At 45.8% G+C, this 23331-nt stretch overlaps 1 protein-coding gene across 1 annotated transcript; it reads right to left on the reverse strand.

Moving 5' to 3' along the window:
* Nucleotides 1-20100: 20100 nt before the first annotated feature.
* s100w (S100 calcium binding protein W) lies at nt 20101-23081 on the reverse strand. Its single transcript, XM_041851756.1, has 3 exons — nt 22974-23081; nt 20877-21024; nt 20101-20439 (listed from the first exon to the last, which is right to left on the reverse strand). Exons 2-3 carry the CDS (start codon nt 21015-21017, stop codon nt 20266-20268), a joined length of 315 nt encoding a protein of 104 aa, XP_041707690.1. The 5' UTR covers nt 21018-21024; nt 22974-23081; the 3' UTR covers nt 20101-20265.
* Between the last annotated feature and the right edge of the window lie 250 nt (nt 23082-23331).

Here is a 23331-nt window from a genome sequence, read left to right on the forward strand (position 1 = left end):
CTGTTAAGGCAAGGGCTGATTTCAAGGTTTTACTGTTAACCTATAAAGCGTTACATGGGCTTGCTCCTACCTATCTTTCCGAGTTGGTCCTGCCGTACATACCAATACGTATGCTACGGTCACAAGACGCAGAGCCTCCTAATTGTCCCTAGAATTTCTAAGCAAACAGCGGGAGGCAGGGCTTTCTCCTATAGATCTCCATTTTTATGGAACAGTCTGCCTACCCATGTAGAGAGACGCAGACTCGGTCTCAACCTTTAAGTCTTTACTGAAGACTTATCTCTTCAGTAGGTCATATGATTGAGTGTAGTCTGGCCCAGGAGTGTGAAGGTGAACGGAAAGGCTCTGGAGCAACGAACAGCCCTTGCTGTCTCTGCCAGGCCGGTTCCCCTCTCTCCACTGGGGTTCTCTGCCTCTAACCCTGTTACAGGGGCTGAGTCACTGGCTTGCTGGTGCTCTTTCATGCCGTCCCTAGGAGGGGTGCGTCACTTGAGTGGGTTGAGTTACTGACGTGATCTTCCTGTCTGGGTTGGCGCCCCCCTTGGTTTGTGCTGTGGTGGAGACCTCTGTGGGCTATACTCGGCCTTGTCTCAGGATTGTAAGTTGGTGGTTGAGGATATCCCTCTAGTGGTGCGGGGGCTGTGCTTTGGCAGAGTGGGTGGGGTTATATCCTTCCTGTTTGGCCCTGTCCGGGGTTTCTTCGGATGGGGCCACAGTGTCTCCGGACCGCTCCTGTCTCAGCCTCCAGTATTTATGCTGCAGTAGTTTATGTGTCGGGGGGCTGGGGTTAGTTGGTTATACCTGGAGTACTTCTCCTGTCTTATCCAGTGTCCTGTGTGAATTTAAGTATGCTCTCTCTAATTCTCTCGTTCTCTCTTTCTCTCTGAGAACCTGAGCCCTAGGACCATACGTCAGGACTACCGGGCATGCTGACACCTTGCTGTCCCCAGTCCGCCTGGCCTTGCTGCTATTCCAGTTTCAACTGTTCTGCCTGCGGTTACGAAACCCCTACCTGTCCCAGACCTGCTGTTTTCAACTCTTAATGATCGGCTATGAAAAGCCAACTGAGAGACCTGAGCCCTAGGACCATACGTCGGGACTACCGGCCGTGGTGACTCCTTGCTGTCCCCAGTCCGCCTGGCCTTGCTGCTATTCCAGTTTCAACTGTTCTGCCTGCGGTTATGGAACCCCTACCTGTCCCAGACCTGCTGTTTTCAACTCTTAATGATCGGCTATGAAAAGCCAACTGAGATTTATTCCTGATTATTATTTGACCATGCTTGTCACTTATGAACATTTTTGAACATCTTGGCATGGTTCTGTTATAATCTCCACCCGGCACAGCCAGAAGAGGACTGGCCACCCCTCATAGCCTGGTTCCTCTCTAGGTTTCTTCCTAGGTTTTGGCCTTTCTAGGGAGTTTTTCCTAGCCACCGTGCTTCTACACCTGCATTACTAGCTGTTTGGGGTTTTAGGCTGGGTTTCTGTACAGCACTTCGAGATATTAGCTGATGTACGAAGGGCTATATAAAATAAAATTGATTGAAACAGGTTTTCCTCAAGAATTTCCCTGTATTTAGCGCCATCCATCATTACTTCAATTTTGACCAGTTTCCCAGTCCATACCGATGAAAAACATCCCCACAGCATGATGCTGCCACCACCATGCTTCACTGTGGGGATGGTGTTCTCGGGGTGATGAGAGGTGTTGGGTTTGCGCCTGACATAGCGTTTTCCTTGATGGCCAAAAAGCTCAATTTTAGTCTCATCTGACCAGAGTACCTTCTTCCATATGTTTGGGGAGTCTCCCACATGCCTTTTGGCGAACACCAAACGTGTTTGCTTATTTATTTCATTAAGCAATGGCTTTTTTCTGGCCACTCTTCCATAAAGCCCGGCTCTGTGGAGTGTATGGCTTAAAGTAGTCCCATGGACAGATACTCCAATCTCCGCTGTGGAGCTTTGCAGCTCCTTCAGGGTTTGTTGCCTCTCTGATTAATGCCCTCCTTGCCTGGTTCGTGAGTTTTGGTGGGTGGCCCTCTCTTGGCAGGTTTGTTCTGGTGCCATATTCTTTCCATTTTTTAATAATGGATTTAATGGTGCTCCGTGGGATGTTCAAAGTTTCAGATATGTTTTTATAACCCAACCCTGATCTGTATTTCTCCATAACTTTGTCCCTGACCTGTTTGGAGAGGTCTTTGGCCTCATGGTGCTGCTTGCTTGGTAGTGCCCCTTGCTTAGTGGTGTTACAGACTATGGGGCCTTTCAGAACAGGTGTATATATACTGAGATCATGTGACACTTAGATTGCACACATGTGGACTTTATTTAACTAATTATGTGACTTCTGAAGGTAATTGGTTGCACCAGATCTTATTTAGGGGCTTCATAGGAAAGGGTGTGAATACATATGCATGCACCACTTTTCCGTTATTTATTTTTTATACTTTTTTGAAATAAGTTATTTTTTTCATTTCACTTCACCAATTTCGACTATTTTGTGTATGTCCATTACATGAAATCCAAATAAAAAATCAATTTAAATTACAGTTTGTAATTAAACAAAACAGGAAAAACACCAAGGGGGATGAATACTTCTGCAAGGCACTGTACACCATTTAAAGTGTAAGTAATAACTTCACCATGCTCAATGGAATATTCAATGTCTGCTTTAAAAATAAATAAAAATCTATCAATAGGTGCCCTTCTTTGAGAGGCATTGGAAAATCTCCCTGGTCTTTGTGGTTGAATCTGTGTTTGAAGTTCACTGTTCGACTGAGGGACCTTATAGATAATTGTATATGGGGGTACAGCGATGAGGTCATTCAAAAATCATGTTAAACACTATTATTGCACACAGAGTGAGTCCATGCAACGTATTATGTGACTTGTGTTAAGTTAATTATTTATCAAACTATTCTGTGTCTCTGTGCGTCTCCCAAAAGGATCAAGAAACGGACAGAGTCCCGATCTGCATAGTCAGAGATCATTATTCATTGAGAATTCTGCCATCATAATTTCAGAGTCCATCTTTTATACTCATACGTCATACAAACATCCCTCCTCTCTGTAGGCGGGCTGTAGTTTTCCACTTTAAAACTGCTCTCCTAACCATTAGGTCACACACATACACATACACACACATACACACACACACAGGCTGCCTCACAATATCCTGCACCATATTTCATACTCATTAAAAAGCCTAACAGTTTCTCTCCTCCCTAAATTCCTCAGTTATCTCAGTTGCCTGTAGACAGTTCTCCTTGTCCTTTGTTGTCTGGCCTAACTCTTACTCACATTGCTAAATAGTAACACAATGTCATAATCTTTACTGGTCCTACACTCACACATTCTAACACATTTCACACAGTTTCAGGGTGTAATAATTAGTCATTAATAATTAATCTATCAATCCACCCTTTGACTAAATATTACACACATACAAAATATATGTTGTTATAGAAATGAATCACACACATTGAAGCATATATGTTGGTTTGCATATAAAAACATAAACAATGTCTCATTCAATACAGGTTCATCAGGGTTACCCCATGATTAAAAGCGTAACGTTACTTTTTAGCAATGGTACCTAACCTGTTTACCCACTATCTGGAAACAACAGTCTAAGCCTATAGTAAAGAACACTTGCTTCATCACATCCTGCAACATCGGTTAACTAGTACATAATACTTGAAACAATACTTTAATACACAAAAATCATTACAATAACTTTTAACTAGAGATTTATAGTTCTAGGTAAACATCCAGTCTCAAACTATCTGAATCGTCGTCGTCCTCCACCAAGCCTGGTGGGTCATATTCTTCATTACTTAGGTCGGAGTCCGGGATTGGGCCATATCTCACCATCTGCTGTGATACTGCTCCAACGCCTTGCTCACCAATCCTCGGACACAGGGAATAAGACAACATCCACAAAGAACAAGCATACCCATAGACGCGATTGCCGCGCCTAAAATAGTTACAACAATAGTTTTCCATTTACCAAACATTTTATCAAACCAACCAGTCATTGATGTATTCACCCCCCAGTTCTCAGCCCATTCTTTACTTAATGCAGTGACACCTGCCAGTGCTCTAGTTACTGTACCATCTGGGGCTTTATTGTTGGGGATAAACATACAACAATGACCTCCCACCATCTTGCAAATCCGCCCTTCTCTGCTAAAAGCATTTCGAGAACCAAACTATTCTGTAGGTCATGAGTGAGGTGGTGGATAGTTGGCCTGAGATTCTCTTCACTGCATCCCCTGTCTAACTAACAAACCTTTGTAGATGTAATTAATCCAGTCAACATTTTTATCAATTGTAACCCACCAGAAAAACGCTGTTGTAAACCCTTCTCCAATTTGAACTGTGATTCGCATTACTTTGGTGTCTATAACATTGATAATCTCTGGGGTTCATGGTGAATTGGGGTGCCTTAGTATTATCCTTTTTAAGAGTGGTTATTTTAATATCTGAACAATTAGGTGAGGTTTGGTTTGATCCCAAATCTATCACACAAGAGAACATGGTCTGAGGCATAGGTGCAGTTACAAGGGTTGGCCTACCTGTTGAACAGTCATAACAATTAGTTTGACCCAACGCACTAGCTGTGTAGTTCATCCACCTTACCCAGAAGTTCTCATTTGAAATTCCTTCTACTTCTCCTTGATTTATTTCCTGCAAGAGGAAATATTCTACCCTTGGTGGTTTAGTGCTATTTAGGATTCCTTCTGAGGGCCTTCCAAGGGGTATTAGACTATTTGTTGATACCTCTGGTGATAACATTGGATCTACCTGCTGATCTGTCTCGGAGGTGGAAGATTCATTTTTCTCCTGAAAAATGAACCTCAAACATATATCTGCCCTGAAATCATCAACACAGGCCCAATAGTTCCTTGCTATGTCATCTTGCATAATTGACTTTACCGTTATCACCAGTTCCGTTTTACATTTATCATGGGCTTGTTTAATTCCCCATCGGTGTACTGTGTCCATTCCATTCTCCTAGTATGTTCCCCAGGTATGTTTAAACACCCTTGCCCAAGGACATGAGCGTTCCCCAGTGCAAATGTATTTACCATACCTTCTAGGACCTAACTTTATTGTACACGCCCCCTTCTTACCAAAGCCCCCAAAACCTCCTATCTCTTCATGGGAGAAGTCGAATGGTATCTTGAATCCCCCATCTTGTCCTAAACTGACTTTAAATATTAAAATAATCATTCCCCCAATAGTCTTTCTTAGTTTCAGTATTTCTACGAGATCGAATCAGTGCATCATTTCTCTGTTTAGGTTGACCTGGATTAATCCATAATATGGTTAACATGATGATGCAGCTCAGAGTCCCCCAAAATCTTAAAAACCGCCATCCCAATCCTGTCCCTGACCCACCTGCCTGGTACTTCCCCATACCCACACCTCTATAAACACCCCACAGTGATGAAAGGTCTGGGTAGGGTTTCTTCATTAACAGAGTTTACCCCCGAACCCTAATGGTGCAGTTCTTCTCTTTAACTCTGTGTGTGTTCAACAGTGTTGGTATGTGGGCCTACCTTTTTGCAGTGGGTAACGTGGACCCAAGTGGCTCTCTCAGCTATTCTTATAGTGAAGGCAGTTACCAATAGGACTTGGTATGGTCCCTCCCAGCGTGACTGCTTTCGATCCTTTTTCCTCAACGATTGGATCCACACCCAGTCTCCAGGTTATATACTATGAATCACTTTCTCCTTTAATTCTCCTGTAGGACACAAATTCTTAGACATATGGTTAATGAACAATTTTCTCATGTGTTCTGCTAGTGTATTCTCTAGTTCTATGTTTGCCTGTCTGGTCCTGCCAACTGTGGCATTCTGTAAGGTCTTCCAAACACTTTCTTATCTGGGGTTGCTCTAAATTTCTTCCCTTCACTACGTGATAACTCTATAAAATCAATTTCCAATTGCTGGAAAGGGTACTTAGCCGGAGGATACTCACCCTGAGGTGCCCTTTGTCTGCCCTGGTGATTATTTTGAGCACAGATAACACATCTTGAACAATTTTTTTATTTTTATAATTAGTAATCCCATATGCAACAAAGTGTTGTCTAATCTGCTCTACCATCCATCCCTCCTCTTGACACATGTCACTGCCCATGTGTCAATATTACCACCTACCTAAACAATCACTTAGGTAATATTGGTAATTTATCATCCAATTGCCATCCCTTATTTATTTTTGAGACTGTCCCTGGCTTCTTTATTGCTCCTATCTTCCTGATCTCATTACTAAATAAATGATCTAGGTAATAGCTGTTTCGCATTAGATTGTGCCCTCCTCTGATTACTGCAGCTCATTGCATTCATTTAGTTTCAAATACCAACTTGTTGTTTATTAAAGCATAATAAAAATGAAATTTAAATGACAGCATTTGATAATACCTCAACTTACTTCTATCCCGTAAAAGTAATCCAAGATTAGTACAATTGACTAGCAACAGGTATCCCTCATTCAGGGAAAGCTCTCTCTCTCTTCTGTTATTTTATGGTTCAAATCATATATATTATTACCAAATTATAATCTTCACACTTTTCACAGTATTATAAATTACCCTCAACTTGGTAAAATAAACTATCTTAAAGTCCTCCTCTCATGCCTTTAGAATGACCAGTTTTGGATGATTAATTAACACCAGAAAGTCAAAACAGAGTTCAGAGGCAATTGAAATCATTCAACGAACTGTTCCATCCCATAGTATACTAACCATTACCATCATTCTAAATATTTCATAAATGTTACTTATCCCAAGTGTTCATTAAGTCCTCATGACATTTATTCTCATAAGAAATCATATATATCCTAAACTCAGTCAAAACAGAAAAACTCCATAAAATTGACTGTGTGTGCTCCTTTAAGACTTATCACCTTTGACCTGTTGAAAACCCCCTAAAATCAAAATAACAAGGCTTTATAAACATCATACTAGGTGTGTTGTTTTTTATTTGAAAACCCCAATTAAAAAACAACAAACCAAAATAGCCAGGTCATGAGGACTCCTGATTTCTCTCTTCCTCCCACTCTAGTCATGCCTCCTCTTCTTCCTCTGATTCTGGCTTTCTCCCCCTGTCTCTTCCTCCTCTGCCTGGATTATCCTTTCCTCCTTTTCCTCTCTTCCCCTTCTGCTTACATTTTCTTGACTGGTGCCCTTTCCTTCCACAGTGATAACATGGTTCCTCACATTCTTTAACAAAATGTCCCTTTTTATCACAATTGAAACACTTCCATTCACTCCTGTCTCCACTATTACCGTTGCCTCTCTTCTCTCCTAGGTTCTTCCAGTCTCTCCTACCTCCGATCTCCCCTAGGGCTGCCACTAGGTACTCAGCTCCCTTCACTTCCTTTTTCTTGTTTCGTTCCTTTCCATTCTGCTCATGATGGATTGCATAACGCTTAACTTCAGCTAAGGTAGCCGTCCCCCAGTTTTTTATTGCTTGAGAGATTTCTGGCCTCATTCCACTTAGGAAGGCAATCTTTAACTGTTGGTGATACGGACCCTCTGGTGCCCCTGGTCCTGGATCTATTAGCCCACTGTTTGCATTGAACACATCTCTCAGTCTCTCTAGGTATTGACTAATAGTCTCACTGTCTCCTTGTTTACACTCATGGACTTTGGAGAAGTCGGCATGTCTGTGATAATATTCTCTCAGATTATCACAGAGTTGTGCCAATTTATTTCCATAAGCCCCTCCTTCTGCCCACTCTAGGACCTGCGCATCTCCGGGAACCCAGTTTCCTCTCACTGCCGCCCAGTCTTTTAACACTATCTGTCTGACTGCCCTCTCTAGTTCCCCTGTATTCAGCTTAAAGCTGGCGGTCAACCCTTCCATATCTCTTCTGAACTGGTGTACCCCCGTCTTGGGGTGGGGTATCCCTTCCACTGCTCTCACTACATCTCTCTGAGTCCATGCTCTGTATACTTGTAAGGTATCAGGCTGGTTGTCTTCTCCTGCTCTGGGGTTTGGCAGGGCTATTAAGGGATAGGATTGCTCCATTTTACCCTTACCACTGCCAGCCCCATCTGACTCTTCCCCGTCTGTCTCCTCTACCTCTATTGCTGACTTTCCATCTAACATTACTTTAACAGATAACCAATTATTTTTTACTTTTAGTCTAAACAAACAAAACATCTGTTCCCAGAGCTGCAACTTAAACTACTCTGTTATACTAACCGCTATGTGTTGCTAGGTCAATCTCTTTTCTCACCCATGACGTATATCTATGTTTGGGTGAGCAAGTCAATATATAATTATTCTTCCAATTTATTATTTTATGAAATCTCTAGTCTCTCATTTAACACATCCCCTTCATCAACATTTGACATTTCACTATGGTCAATTTGACCATAATCCTACATTACTTCTACATTTCCCAACATTAATTTCCCCCCTAAAAGCTTGACCGAAATGTATTTTATTGACGTCATATGATCACCCCCGTACACGTGACCTGTTCCTCCACCAGGATTTATCATACCTCTCCTAGTAATGTGAATTTTCCACTCAGTTGGTAAATGAATGTCCACATCCCATTAATTCTCCTCTTCCCAATGCAAGATTGGGCAAGCCCTTTCTCCACCAGCTTTTAAAAGCTTCAAACGACCTTAAATATAGTCCCTTTCCTTACACTTTCTCCACAAAGAAAAGGCTATTATTTACAGGATTTATTTTTGTTGTCCGATCACCCACACAGATAAGCAGCCACTCATGCTTAAATGAATCACTGAATGACTCACAGCCGCTCAAGCTAACCATTCACCCGTACGAGATGAGCAGACCTACTCTATCTTAACCTTCTCTTCACACCACACCTGGAATCACCCCTTTCTGTATAGGTAGTCTTGACTAGTCCCCCAGAATTATCTCATACTCTACGGAGGAATTCATCCCCACAATGTAATCTTGACAATTCCTGACAGTCTCATACAACAGGAATGGGTTCTCCCTCTTCTCTATAAAACCACCTGGAAGTTTCTTTTGGTAATGGCCTATTACCGTGAATCGTTACGGACCCACCAACCTAAAATTGACTACAACCTTAAATCGGCTACTGGCTACAACCTTAAATCGGCTACTGGCTACAACCTTAAATCGGCTACCGGCTACAACCTTAAATTGACTACCTTAAAATGGCTACGCATTGATCAATTTGTTACTTTAAATTATGACGTTACCCTCAGTCAATATTTTAGCAAGTTCTCAAATCAATTTCACCAAGTAATGAATAAAGACTACTGACCTTATCCTTGCAGCTGAGATTCAATGTAGGTTTGGATTCTGTCACCGTGTTGGAGTCAGGCGCAGGACACAGAAGCTCAGTCAAAACGACTTTACTAGTCAACAAGACAATACAAAATAACGGGCCTCAAACACTGGAGGCGAGCGATTACGCATATAGTGCGTAAATACACGATCAACACGAGAACAAATACCATACATCAACGGACAGGCGGACAATCACACACAACTGCAAACAAAACTAAAGGAAACTTATAGGTGACCTAATCAATACATAACACGAAACAGGTGCACTAACAAGACAAGACCAAACAAACATCGAGACATCAAGCGGTAGTAGCTAGTACTCCGGGGACGACGAACGCCGAAGCCTGCCCGAGCAAGGAGGAGGAGCAGTCTCGGCGGAATTCGTGACAGTACCCCCCCCTTGACGCGCGGCTCCAGCCGTGCGCTGACCCCGGGCTCTGGGACGGCCAGGAGGACGCGGAGCAGGGCGCGTGGGATGACTACGGTGGAACTCAGTCAGGAGGGATGGATCTAAAATGTCCCTCCTAGGCACCCAGCACCGTTCCTCCGGGCCGTACCCCTCCCACTCCACGAGATATTGTAGACCCCCCATCCGACATCTCGAATCCACGATGGACCGGACCGAGTACGCCGGAGCCCCCTCGATGTCCAGTGGGGGCGGAGGAGTCTCTCTTATCTCATTGTCCTGGAGTGGACCAGCTACCACCGGCCTGAGGAGAGACACATGGAAGGAGGGGTTAATGTGATAATCATTAGGCAGTTGTAACTTGTAGCAAACCTCGTTCAATCTCCTCAGGACTTTAAATGGCCCCACAAACCGCCGACCCAGCTTCCGGCAGGGCAGGCGAAGGGGCAGGTTTCGAGTCGAGAGCCAGACTCGATCTCCAGGTGCGTATACTGGACCCTTACTGCGGTGGAGATCGCCGCTCGCCTTCTGCCGATGGATGGCCCGCTGAAGATGGACGTGTGCAGCGTTCCACGTCTCCTCCGAGCGCCGAAACCACTCATCCACCGCAGGAGCCTCGATCTGGCTCTGATGCCATGGTGCCAGAACCAGCTGATACCCTAACACACACTGGAAAGGGGTCAGGTTAGTAGAGGAGTGGCGAAGAGAGTTCTGAGCCATCTCTGCCCAGGGAATATACCCCGACCACTCCTCCTGCCGGCCCTGGCAATATGATTTCAGAAACCTACCCACATCCTGGTTCACTCTCTCCACCTGCCCATTACTCTCAGGGTGGAACCCCGAGGTAAGGCTAACCGAGACCCCCAAGCGTTCCATGAACGCCCTCCAGACTCTAGAGGTGAATTGGGGACCCCGATCAGACACTATATCCTCGGGAACCCCATAGTGCCGGAAGACGTGGGTAAACAAAGCCTCAGCAGTCTGTAGGGCAGTAGGGAGACCCAGCATTGGGATGAGACGACAGGCCTTAGAGAACCGATCCACAACGACCAGAATAGTCGTATTCCCCTGAGAGGGGGGAAGGTCCGTAACAAAGTCCACCGAGAGGTGAGACCACGGCCGTTGTGGAACGGGCAGGGGTTGTAACTTCCCCCTGGGCAGGTGTCTAGGCGCCTTACACTGAGCGCACACCGAGCAGGAGGAGACATAAACCCTCACGTCCCTAGCCAATGTTGGCCACCAGTACTTAACACTAAGGCAGTGCACTGTCCGGCCAATACCTGGATGTCCAGAGGAGGGTGACGTATGAGCCCAATAAATGAGACGATCACGGACCTCGAGCGGCACGTACGTCCGACCCACTGGACACTCTGGGGGAGTAGGGTCGGTGCGTAACGCCCGCTCAATTTCCGTATCGACCTCCCATACCACCGGTGCCACCAGACAAGACCCCGGCAGTATGGGAGTGGGCTCAATGGACCTCTCCTCTGTGTCATACCGCCTGGACAGGGCGTCTGCCTTACCGTTCTGGGACCCTGGGATGTAGGTTATCTTAAACACGAACCGGGTCAGAAACATGTTCCACCTAGCCTGACGAGGGTTCAATCTCCTAGCTGCCCGGATGTACTCCAGGTTACGGTGATCAGTCAGAATGAGAAAAGGGTGTTGAGCCCCCTCAAGCCAATGCCTCCACACCTTTAGAGCTTGAACCACGGCTAACAGCTCCCTGTCCCCTACGTCATAATTACGTTCCGCCAGGCTGAGCTTTTTAGAATAAAAAGCGCAGGGACGGAGCTTAGGAGGCGTGCCTGAGCGTTGCGACAGTACTGCCACAATCCCGGCCTCTGATGCGTCCACCTCTACCTGAACAGGTCCTTCAGTTTACCAAACGCCCTGTCAGCCGACCACTGCAAACGCACCGGGCCCCCCTTCAGCAGGGAAGTAATGGGAGCTGCTACCTGTCCAAAACCCCGGATAAACCTCCGGTAGTAATTGGCAAACCCCAAAAACTGCTGCACCTCTTTAACAGTGGTTGGGGTTTGCCAGTTACGCACGGCTGTCACACGGTCAATCTCCATCTTCACCCCTGACGCAGACAACCAATGACCCAAGAAGGAGATGGACTCCTGGAAAAACAGACATTTCTCTGCCTTGACATACAAGTCATGCTCCAACAGCCTACCCAACACTCGGCGCACCAGGGCTACATGCTCGGCTCGTGTAGAAGAGTACACTAGGATGTCGTCAATGTACACTACCACACCCTGCCCATGCAGGTCCCGGAAGATCTCGTCCACAAATGATTGGAAGACTGAAGGAGCATTCATTAACCCGTATGGCATGACGAGATACTCATAATGACCTGAGGTGGTACTAAATGCCGTCTTCCATTCATCTCCCTCCCTAATGCGCACCAAGTTATAGGCGCTCCTGAGATCCAGTTTTGTGAAGAAACGCGCTCCGCATAATGATTCAGTCATACTCGCAATCAAAGGAAGAGGGTAACTGTATTTAACCGTGATCTGATTGAGACTACGATAATCAATACACGGGCGCAACCCTCCATCCTTCTTCTTCACAAAAAAGAAACTCGAGGACGCAGGGGAAGTGGAGGACCGTATGTATCCTTGTCTCAGGGACTCGGCTATGTATGTCTCCATAGCCGCCGTCTCCTCTTGAGACAGAGGATACACATGGCTCCGCGGGAGTGCCGCACCTGTCTGGAGGTTTATCGCACAATCTCCCTGTCTATGAGGTGGCAATCGCGTCGCCCCTAGTCTTGCTGAACACGAGTGCCAAATCCTCATACTCAGGGGGAATGTGCATTGCGGGCACTTGGTTCGGACTCTCCACCGTGGTCGCCCCAACGGAAACACCTAAACATCGCCCAACACACTGGTCAGACCACTCCTTGAGAGCCCTCTGTTGCCACGAAATGGTGGGGTCATGGGTGATTAACCAAGGAAGCCCCAGCACCACGGGATATGCAGGAGAGTCGATCAGGTACAACTGAATGATCTCCTCATGACCCCCCTGCGTCTTCATCTTTAGTGGCGCTGTGACCTCCCTAATCAACCCAGATCCCAACGGGCGGCTATCTAGGGCATGGACAGGGAAGGGTGCATCAACGGGCAGGAGGGGAATCCCTAACTTAATACAACATTTCCGATCAATAAAATTCCCAGCTGCGCCTGAATCGACTAGCGCCTTATGCTGGGAATGAGATGCAACCTGAGGAAATACCACAGGTATACACAAGTGAACAACAGAGAGCTCTGGGTGAGTGGGGCGCCTACTCACCTGGAATGACTCCCCAGTGCGTGACCTGTTGCCCCGACTCCCTGGAGACCCTCCCCAGCACCTAGCCGCAGTGTGTCCTCCACGGCCACAGTTGGTGCAGGGGACGGCCCCCCTCGGGCTCTCTCTGCTCCTCTCTCTAGCGCCAGCACCCCCGAGCTCCATAGGGCTAGGTTCGGAGATGCTGGGGGATGGAATGGACGGCCCCAACTCGGGACGTCCGCGGGTGGCCAGCAGGGTATCCAGACGGATGGACATGTCCACCAGCTGGTCGAAGGATAGAGTGGTGTCCCTGCAAGCCAGCTCTCGTCAAACGTCCTCACGTAGGCTACACCGATAGTGGTCGATGAGGGCCCTCTCATTCCACCCCGCATCCGCCGCTAGAGTCCGGAAATCCAGGGCGAACTCCTGTGCGCTCCTCTTCCCCTGTCGGAGGTGGAACAGACGCTCCCCTGCCGCTTTACCCTCAGGAGGGTGATCGAACACAGCCCTGAAGCCATACACCCGGCGCCCTCGGGATCTGAAGCGGCGGGAGAACTCCGCGTAGCTGATGGTGGCAGCGTCTATTCCCCTCCATTCGGCGTTGGCCCACTCCAACGCCTTGCCGGAGAGACAGGAGATGAGGGCGGAAACGCTCTCGTATCCCGAGGGCGCCGGGTGTATGGTGGCCAGGTAGAGTTCCACCTGAAGGAGGAACCCCTGACACCTGGCTTCGGTGCCATCATACGCCCTCGGGAGCGAGAGCCGAATCCCACTGGACTCCGGAGCTGGTCTGGTGGGGCTGGCCGATGGTGGTGGTAAGGTAGGAGGAGGTGTGGGCACGCCTCCCCTTTCCCATCGGCGCAGGGTGTTCATCACCTCTTGCATGGCGGAGCCGAGTTGCTGGATCCTGGCATCCTGGCAGCTGACCCGATCCTCCAGCGACTCGGTCGCCGCCGCTGCTCCTGCTGACTCCATAGTATAGGTGTGTGATTCTGTCACAAGCTGATGTGGATGTGGTGTTGGAGTCAGGCGCAGGAGACAGAAGCTCAGTCAAAACGACTTTACTAGTCAACAAGACAATACAAAATAACGGGCCTCAAACACTGGAGGCGGGCGATTACGCATACAGTGCGTAAATACACGATCAACACGAGAACAAATACCATACATCAACGGACAGGCGGACAATCACACACAACTGCAAACAAAACTAAAGGAAACTTATAGGTGACCTAATCAATACATAACACGAAACAGGTGCACTAACAAGACAAGACCAAACAAACATCGAGACATCAAGCGGTAGTAGCTAGTACTCCGGGGACGACGAACGCCGAAGCCTGCCCGAGCAAGGAGGAGGAGCAGTCTCGGCGGAATTCGTGACACAGAGGCAGGTATTGGAATCTGGCTCCAAGGACCAAGCTGTTAAGTGAATTATTTATCAAACTATTCTGTGTCTGTGCGTCTCCCAAAAGGATCAAGAAACGGACAGAGTCCCGATCTGCATAGTCAGAGATCTTTATTCATTGAGAATTCTGCCATCACAATTTCAGAGTCCATCTTTTATACTCATACGTCATAGAAACATCCCTCCTCTCTGTAGGCGGGCTGTAGTTTTCCCACTTTAAAACTGCTCTCCTAACCATTGGGTCACACACATACACATACACACACACACACACATAGGCTGCCTCACAATATCCTGCACTATATTTCATACTCATTAAAAAGCCTAACAGTTTCTCTCCTCCCTAAATTCCTCAGTTATCTCAGTTGCCTGTAGACAGTTCTCCTTGTCCTTTGTTGTCTGGCCTAACTCTTACATTGCTAAATAGTAACACAATGTTATAATCTTTACTGGTCCTACACTCACACATTCTAACACATTTCACACAGTTTCAGGGTGTAATAATTAGTCATTAAAAATTAATCTATCAACTTGTTAAGCACATTTCTATTCCTGAACTTATTTACGCTTGCCATAACAAAGGGGTTGAATATACAGTTGAAGTCGGAAGTTTACATACACCTTAGCCAAATACATTTAAACTCAGTTTTTCACAATTCCTGACATTTAATCCTAGTAAAAATTCCCTGTCTTAGGTCAGTTAGGATCACCACTTTATTTTAAGAATGTGAAATGTCAGAATAATAGTAGAGAGAATTATTTATTTCAGCTTTTATTTCCTTCATCACATTCCCAGTGGGTCAGAAGTTTACATACACTCAATTAGTATTTGGTAGCATTGCCTTTAAATTGTTTAACTTGGGTCAAACGTTTAGGGTAGCCTTCCACAAGCTTCCCACAATAAGTTGGGTGAATTTTGGCCCATTCCTCCTGACAGATCTGGTGTAACTGAGTCAGGTTTGTAGGCCTCCTTGCTCACACACGCTTTTTCAGTTCGGCCCTAAAATTTTCTACAGGATTGAGGTCAGGGCTTTGTGATGGCCACTCCAATACCTTGACTTTGTTGTCCTTAAGCCATTTTCCCACAACTTTGGAAGTATGCTTGGGGTCATTGTCCATTTGGAAGACCCATTTGCGACCAAGCTTTAACTTCCTGACTGACGTCTTGAGATGTTGCTTCAATATATCCACATAATTTTCCTTCCTCATGATGCCATCTATTTTGTGAAGTGCACCAGTCCTTCCTGCAGCAAAGCACCCCCACAGCATGATGCTGCAACCCCTGTGCTTCACGGTTGGATGGTGTTCTTCGGCTTGCAAGCATTCCCCTTTTTCCTCCAAACATAACAACGGTCATTGTGGCCAAACAGTTCTATTTTTGTTTCATCAGACCAGAGGACATTTCTCCAAAAAGTACGATCTTTGTCCCCATGTGCAGTTGCAAACTGTAGTCTGGCTTTTTTATGGCGGTTTTGGGGCAGTGGCTTCTTCCTTGCTGAGAAGCCTTTCAGGTTATCTCGATATAGGACTCGTTTTACTGTGGATATAGATACTTTTGTACCTGTTTCCTCCAGCATCTTCACAAGGTCCTTTGCTGTTCTTCTGGGATTGATTTGCACTTTTCGCACCAATGTACATTCATCTCTAGGAGACAGAACGCGTCTCCTTCCTGAGCGGTATGACGGCTGCATGGTCCCATGGTGTTTATACTTGCGTACTATTGTTTGTACAGATGAACGTGGTACCTTCAGTCATTTGGAAGTTGTTCCCAAGTGGAGGTTTACAAAAAATTTTCTGAGGTCTTGGCTGATTTCTTTTGATTTTCCCATGATGTCAAGCAAAGAGGCACTGAGTTTGAAGGTAGGCCTTGAAATACATCCACAGGTACACCTCCAATTGACTCAAATGATGTCAATTAGCCTATCAGAAGCTTCTAAAGCCATGACATCATTTTCTGAAATGTTCCAAGCTGTTTAAAGGCACAGTCAACTTAGTGTATGTAAGCTTCTGACCCACTGGAATTGTGATACAGTGAATATAAGTGAAATAATCTGTCTGTAAACAATTGTTTGAAAAATGACTTGTGTCATGCACAAAGTAGATGTCCTAACCGACTTGCCAAAACTATAGTTTGTTAACAATACATTTGTGGAGTGGTTGAAAAACGAGTTTTAATGACTCCAACCTAAGTGTATGTAAACTTCCGACTTCAACTGTATATTGACTCACAACATTTTAGCTTTTCATTTTTAATTAATTTGTAAACATTTCTGACATAATTCCACTTTGACATTATGGGGTATTGTGTGTAGGCGAGTGACAAAACAATCTCTATTTAATCAATTTTAAATTCAGGCTGTAACGCAACAAATTGTGAAAAAAGTCAAGGGGTGTGAATAATTTCTGAAGGCAGTGTATCCATTTGGAATAACCCTTACTGGCTTGGCTTACCAGTCTTAACTTCACATTTTATGGTATAGACAATGCAAGCTGCAGCATGTTTGTTTAATGTAATCCTGGTAGCTGTAAAGGTCTGTCTCTGTTCTGTTGCTCTGACACCCTGACATGAAGACAGACTGGTTTGTTGAAACAAAGACACTGATCACAGGGGGTTGTATCACTTTCACACTGTGGCTTGGAGCTGGGCTTGGGTCTCTTGGATTTCACACACCCACGCATGCACCCACGCACTAGGAGCAAGAACCACACCTAGTGATTCAAACCTAATAAACTTTATTGGCATGGTCATGTTGACAGTGCGGTCAAAGCAATTAGCAATGAATAGATAGTGGTACAAAAATAGGTAGTGCTTTAATGATGGTCATTAACATAACTACACATTGATTTACATTACTATATGAAACAAACTGTCACATCTGCTCCTGCAACACCCTGTACTGCTCATCCTGTGTCTCCTTGACCTGCCGCCACTCCCCAAGTACTCTCTCCCTCTCCCTCGCTCTCTCTCTGTGTGTGTGTGTGTGTGTGATTGTGTGGGCAGAGACAAGTGTGCTGGAGTCAGAGCAGATCCCCACCAGCTGCAACCTGTTACATAATAATAATAATAATAATATGCCATTTAGCAGACGCTTTTATCCAAAGCGACTTACAGTCATGCGTGCTTACATTTTTGTGCATGGGTGGTCCCGGGGATTGAACCCACTACCTTGGCGTTACAAGCGCCGTGCTCTACCAGCTGAGCTACAAATACCTCTACAAATACTCAGTCCTGCCACTTCCACACTCACTGCCAGATCGTAATCTCTGCTCATTCTGTCCGCTCTGACTCTAGTCCCTGTCTCCAGTCCCACGTCTCGTCATCCTGCTACTCTGTCCTGGATTCCCCACTCTACTACTCCCTTGGATTCCCCTCCGGACCTGTTCACCCTGTCTCAACCCCCCTCGCTCCAGCCGCAGCCTCCGCACCTGGTTTCCAGCAGTTTCCCCTGACCTGCACTCCATCTTCCCCCTGTGTCTCAATAAATACCTTGGTTACTTCATCCCAGTCTCCTCGTCTGAGTCTGCTCTTGAGTTCCCCTGTTCCACTCCGCGTAACACAAACCACGGTTCACGCCTCAGAGAAACTGATCCATTCTGATGCAGGTGTTTATCACATAGTCACACACACACAAGCACGCACACAGGCACACACACACACACACAAACACAGACACACACACAGACACACACACACAAGCACGGACTCACACAGGCCCACACACACAGATAAAGAGATATTCACATGCAAAGTGTTTGGCCATTTGGAACCCTCTTCATTTGTGCCATTTATAGGCCTACAATAACTGATCACTGACAGTACCTTCCCTTTAAACTAGGAAGTCTCTGAGATACAAGTAATTCTACTGCTCCTGTCCACTGGTATTGACCTGCAGCAGTGTTCTTACATCCTGGTCCTGGAGAGATAAAGGTGCAGGGTTATCTACCAGCCCAACAGTAGTGCTTGACATAACTACTAAGATAAGATAAGATAGGATAACACTGATAAGATAATTCATTTTTCGTTGTCTGTCTAAAAAAAGGTGTTCTCCCATTTGATCCTAGAGGCTGAGGGAGGTGTTCTCCCATTTGATCCTAGAGGCTGAGGGAGGTGTTCTCCCATTTGATCCTAGAGGCTGAGGGAGGTGTTCTCCCATTTGATCCTAGAGGCTGAGGGAGGTGTTCTCCCATTTGATCCTAAAGACTGAGGGAGGTGTTCTCCCATTTGATCCTAGAGGCTGAGGGAGGTGTTCTCCCATTTGATCCTAGAGACTGTGGGAGGTGTTCTCCCATTTGATCCTAGAGGCTGAGGGAGGTGTTCTCCCATTTGATCCTAGAGACTGTGGGAGGTGTTCTCCCATTTGATCCTAGAGGCTGAGGGAGGTGTTCTCCCATTTGATCTTAGAGACTGAGGGAGGTGTTCTCCCATTTGATCCTAGAGGCTGAGGGAGGTGTTCTCCCATTTGATCCTAGAGGCTGAGGGAGATGTTCTCCCATTTGATCCTAGAGGCTGAGGGAGGTGTTCTCCCATTTGATCCTAGAGGCTGAGGGAGGTGTTCTCCCATTTGATCCTAGAGGCTGAGGGAATGTAATCCAGAAAGTGAGCCACAATGCAGCAGTAAGGTCAGTAGAATCATCCTGTCCTCATCAGAACATTCTGTTCAGGAGTTGAGTTATATGAGCTTTATATGAGCTTTGGTGCTTACCCAGAAAAAGTATTGTATACTGTAGATCAAGTAGTAGAACAAGGTTGCACACTTCGAAAAAGGCATTGAATTGAGATATTCAATTCAATAAATCAAAAAATTAACAAAAATGCTTTAAAAAAACATATATATTTTTTACCTGTGCACCCTTATTCTACAAATCTAACTACCTGATCAGAACATTGAAAGGGCTCCAAGTAGTCCAATAGGTACAGATCTAGGGTCAGTTTACCTTCCCCTAATCCTAACCTTAAGAGGAGACAACACACTGATCAGTGTCGAGGGGCTTCATGACAGGGTGAAACCAGCCTATATTTGTTGTGCCAGCTGTGGGCTACAGTCTACTGTGAGAAACATGGTATGAGCATAAGGTGAATGGAATCAACAAGCCATAAAGCATTAGGTCGTAATCAGGGTTCTACCTTTAATCTCAACATTATACCTGTCCTCTAATCTAACTCTGACACTAACACATGGAGACACACTGAGGCCTCAGAACATGGGCTGGATGGGAGGATGAGAAGGGGAGTAAAGAGGGGAAGAAAATATGTAAACCAAGCCTACACCTGAGGCGGGTTCTCACCATAGAATGAGTAGAACAGAGTAACATTCCCACTGAAAGCGTTGTGGGTGGATGGATGGATACGGCGAGATTCTAGAAATTAAGATTCTGGGTGTTTTTCTACTTACCCAGAGTCTGATGAACTCGTGGATGCCATTTTTATGTCTCTGTGTGCAGTATGAAGGAAGTTAAAGGTAGTTTTGTGTGCCAATTCTAACTAGTGCAGAGACTGCATGTAGAAACACATCTGACTCTGGGTAAGTAGAAATACGACTTAGTTGCCAGAATCTTGCAGTATCCCTTTAATGGGTGTACCAGTTGTAATGTCTGAGAATTGATGCTCATCACATCATCTCAAGGAATTCTGGGCTTTTCTCTCTGATTCTATAGTTCCAACACCATCACAAAAATAAAACTCAGCAGAACAACAACAATTAGTAATCAAGTCAAATTATTTATTTTTTTAAACGGGGGGAAAAGTTGAGAAGACATCTTAAAAGCATCATACAAGTTACAGTAAGTATAATTTTCCAGGGAGTCTGTAGTGTAGCCTCAAGCACTGAGATGCAGTGCCTTAGACCGCTGCGCCACTCGGGAGCTCATTCAGGCTTGTCAGGCTTGCCCTTGTTGCCCTTGCCCTTGTTTCTGGCTCTGTAGTAGCCTCTGGCCAGAGTAGCCAAGAACATTGAGAACTCTCTGAAGTTGATCTCCCCATCGTGGTTCTTATCCAGGTTGGTCATCGCCTCCTGGAGCACTGCTGGTTCCACCTTTCCCTGAGACACACAAATGCACGCACGCATATACACGCATGCACACGCACGCACGCACGCACACACACACACACACACACACACACACACACACACACACACACAAAGGTATGTAGGTTTTCTAGGTATCTTGTAGACATCATTATGCAGTGCTATGTGTATGTTAATAAAACGTTACGACCATGTTGTTGTATGGATATGTAAAAAATTTGGATATGCTTTATGTGTTAATATAACAATATGCCATTTAGCAGATGCTTTTATCCAAAGCGACTTACAGTTATGCATGCATCGATTTTTCATATGGGTGGCCCCAGGAATCGAACCCACAACCCTTGTGAGCCATACAGGAGAACACTGAGCATGTGTGTGTGTGTGTGTGTGTGTGTGTGTGTGTGTGTGTGTGTGTGTGTGTGTGTGTGTGTGTGTGTGTGTCCTACTTGGAACTCTGGGCTGGCCAGCTCTTTCCTCATCAGCTCTGCCAGCTCTGCCCCGCTAAGCTGCTGTTTCTTATCATCCTTTGTAGCATACTCCTCGAACACCTCCACCATGGATACAACAGCCTTCTCCAGACGAGACATACTGTATCTGGGGGAGAGAGAGGGGGAGGCAGGTGGATGGAGAGAGAGTAGGAAAGAGGGGATGAGAGAGAGAGGGAGGCAGGGGTGTGGGGTAGGAGGAGAAAAAAGAGAGGGAAAGGGGGGAAGAGAGGAAGAGAGGAAGAGAGGGGGGAGGAAATCACAGGGAGGAAGTGTGTTGGATTAGGGAGAGTAAAGCAAGGGAAGGAGGATAAGAGAGAAGCGAGGACAGGATGAGAGTGACATGAGTATTCATCCTGTCTTGGTGAAGAGAGGACAGGATGAGTGGTCCTCTGTAGCTCAGCTGGTAGAGCACGGCACTTGTAACGCCAAGGTAGTGGGTTTGATCCCCGGGACCACCCATACACAAAAATGTATGCACGCATGACTGTAAGTCGCTTTGGATAAAAGCGTCTGCTAAATGGCATATTATTATTATGAGGGCGACATGAGTATTCATCCTGGCTTGGTGAGGAGAGGACAGGATGAGAGTGACATGAGTATTCATCCTGGCTTGGTGAAGAGAGGACAGGATGAGAGTGACATGAGTATTCATCCTGGCTTGGTGAAGAGAGGACAGGATGAGAGTGACATGAGTATTCATCCTGTCTTGGTGAAGAGAGGACAGGATGAGGGCGACATGAGTATTCATCCTGTCTTGGTGAAGAGAGGACAGGATGAGAGTGACATGAGTATTCATCCTGTCTTGGTGAAGAGAGGACAGGATGAGGGCGACATGAGTATTCATCCTGGCTTGGTGAAGAGAGGACAGGATGAGAGTGACATGAGTATTCATCCTGGCTTGGTGAAGAGAGGACAGGATGAGAGTGACTTGGTGAAGAGAGGACAGGATGAGAGTGACATGAGTATTCATCCTGGCTTTGTGAAGAGAGGACAGGATGAGAGTGACATTAGTATTCATCCTGGCTTGGTGAAGAGAGGACAGGATGAGAGTGACATGAGTATTCATCCTGGCTTGGTGAAGAGAGGACAGGATGAGAGTGACATGAGTATTCATCCTGGCTTGGTGAAGAGAGGACAGGATGAGAGTGACATGATTATTCCTCCTGCTTGGTGAAGAGAGGACAGGATGAGAGTGACATGAGTATTCATCCTGGCTTGGTGAAGAGAGGACAGGATGAGAGTGACATGAGTATTCATCCTGGCTTGGTGAAGAGAGGACAGGATGAGAGTGACATGAGTATTCATCCTGGCTTGGTGAAGAGAGGACAGGATAAGAGTGACATGAGTATTCATCCTGGCTTGGTGAAGAGAGGACAGGATGAGAGTGACATGAGTATTCATCCTGGCTTGGTGAAGAGAGGACAGGATGAGAGTGACATGAGTATTCATCCTGGCTTGGTGAAGAGAGGACAGGATGAGAGTGACATGAGTATTCATCCTGGCTTGGTGAAGAGAGGACAGGATGAGAGTGACATGAGTATTCATCCTGTCTTTGTCTGGTTATTCCAATGGAACATATGATTCACAACAAGAGAGAGGAAGATGAGATGGCTCAGGTACACTAAATATGAAAACATGTTTCATGTCATAAGATCCAGGGAATGGAATGTCTTAAGGTCTAGACCTTGTTGTTTTACAGTCTGTTTATAGCTGTTATTTCCTGAATAAATTAAAAAGATCACACTGAAACACATTGATTTGGCAAACAGCTGCAAACGTATAGCTATTGGTACTTTATAATGCAATGGCTGATTCATCTGTTCTTCACTCACCCCTCCCCCATCACACACACACACACACACAAACAAACAAATACACACATCGTTATGCTCCGTATTCAGTCCATTCATTCAACGTGTCCCACTCCTCTATCCAATTCTCATCTCTCTCATTCTCTTTCTCTCATTCCCTTCTTCTAACTTCTCTCCATTTTCATTTTCTCATTCCTAACCATATATAATAGAGCAGTTCTATCCCCCCTCCCACTCTACTCACCTCAGAGTAGCTGATGAGTGTTCAGAAGAAGAGAAGATCTATGATGTCTGAAACTGACTGGCTGGGTCCTGATGTGAGACTGATGTGAGACAGAGAGAAGAAAAGCCTCCTCTAAAAGCGAAGAACACACCCTCAAGCGGAGCAGACACATGATAAGCCCACAAGCAGTGATTCATGCCCTAAAAATGAGGCCAGCTCCACCCAAAACTGCTACACCAGACTTGAGCTCAAGTGGTCATGTGCCAATGCTATCATTTGCATTAATTCATGTTTTAAAGGTCAAGATTATGTTCACACATGTTTTGAGTGTGTGAAAGAGAGAAGCTCATTCCTAAATTGTATTTGGCATGTATTTGCT

This window comes from Coregonus clupeaformis, chromosome 28 (assembly GCF_020615455.1).
Source record: "Coregonus clupeaformis isolate EN_2021a chromosome 28, ASM2061545v1, whole genome shotgun sequence".
NCBI classification, from domain to species: domain Eukaryota; kingdom Metazoa; phylum Chordata; class Actinopteri; order Salmoniformes; family Salmonidae; genus Coregonus; species Coregonus clupeaformis.

Bases quoted from the DNA above. Each gene is read 5' to 3' on its own strand.
- s100w (XM_041851756.1), bottom strand. From the start codon at position 21,017: ATGTCTCGTCTGGAGAAGGCTGTTGTATCCATGGTGGAGGTGTTCGAG. The intron at 20,440-20,876 runs GTAGGACACACA...TGTGTGTCTCAG, and splicing joins TGGCCAGCCCAGAGTTCCAA to GGAAAGGTGGAACCAGCAGT.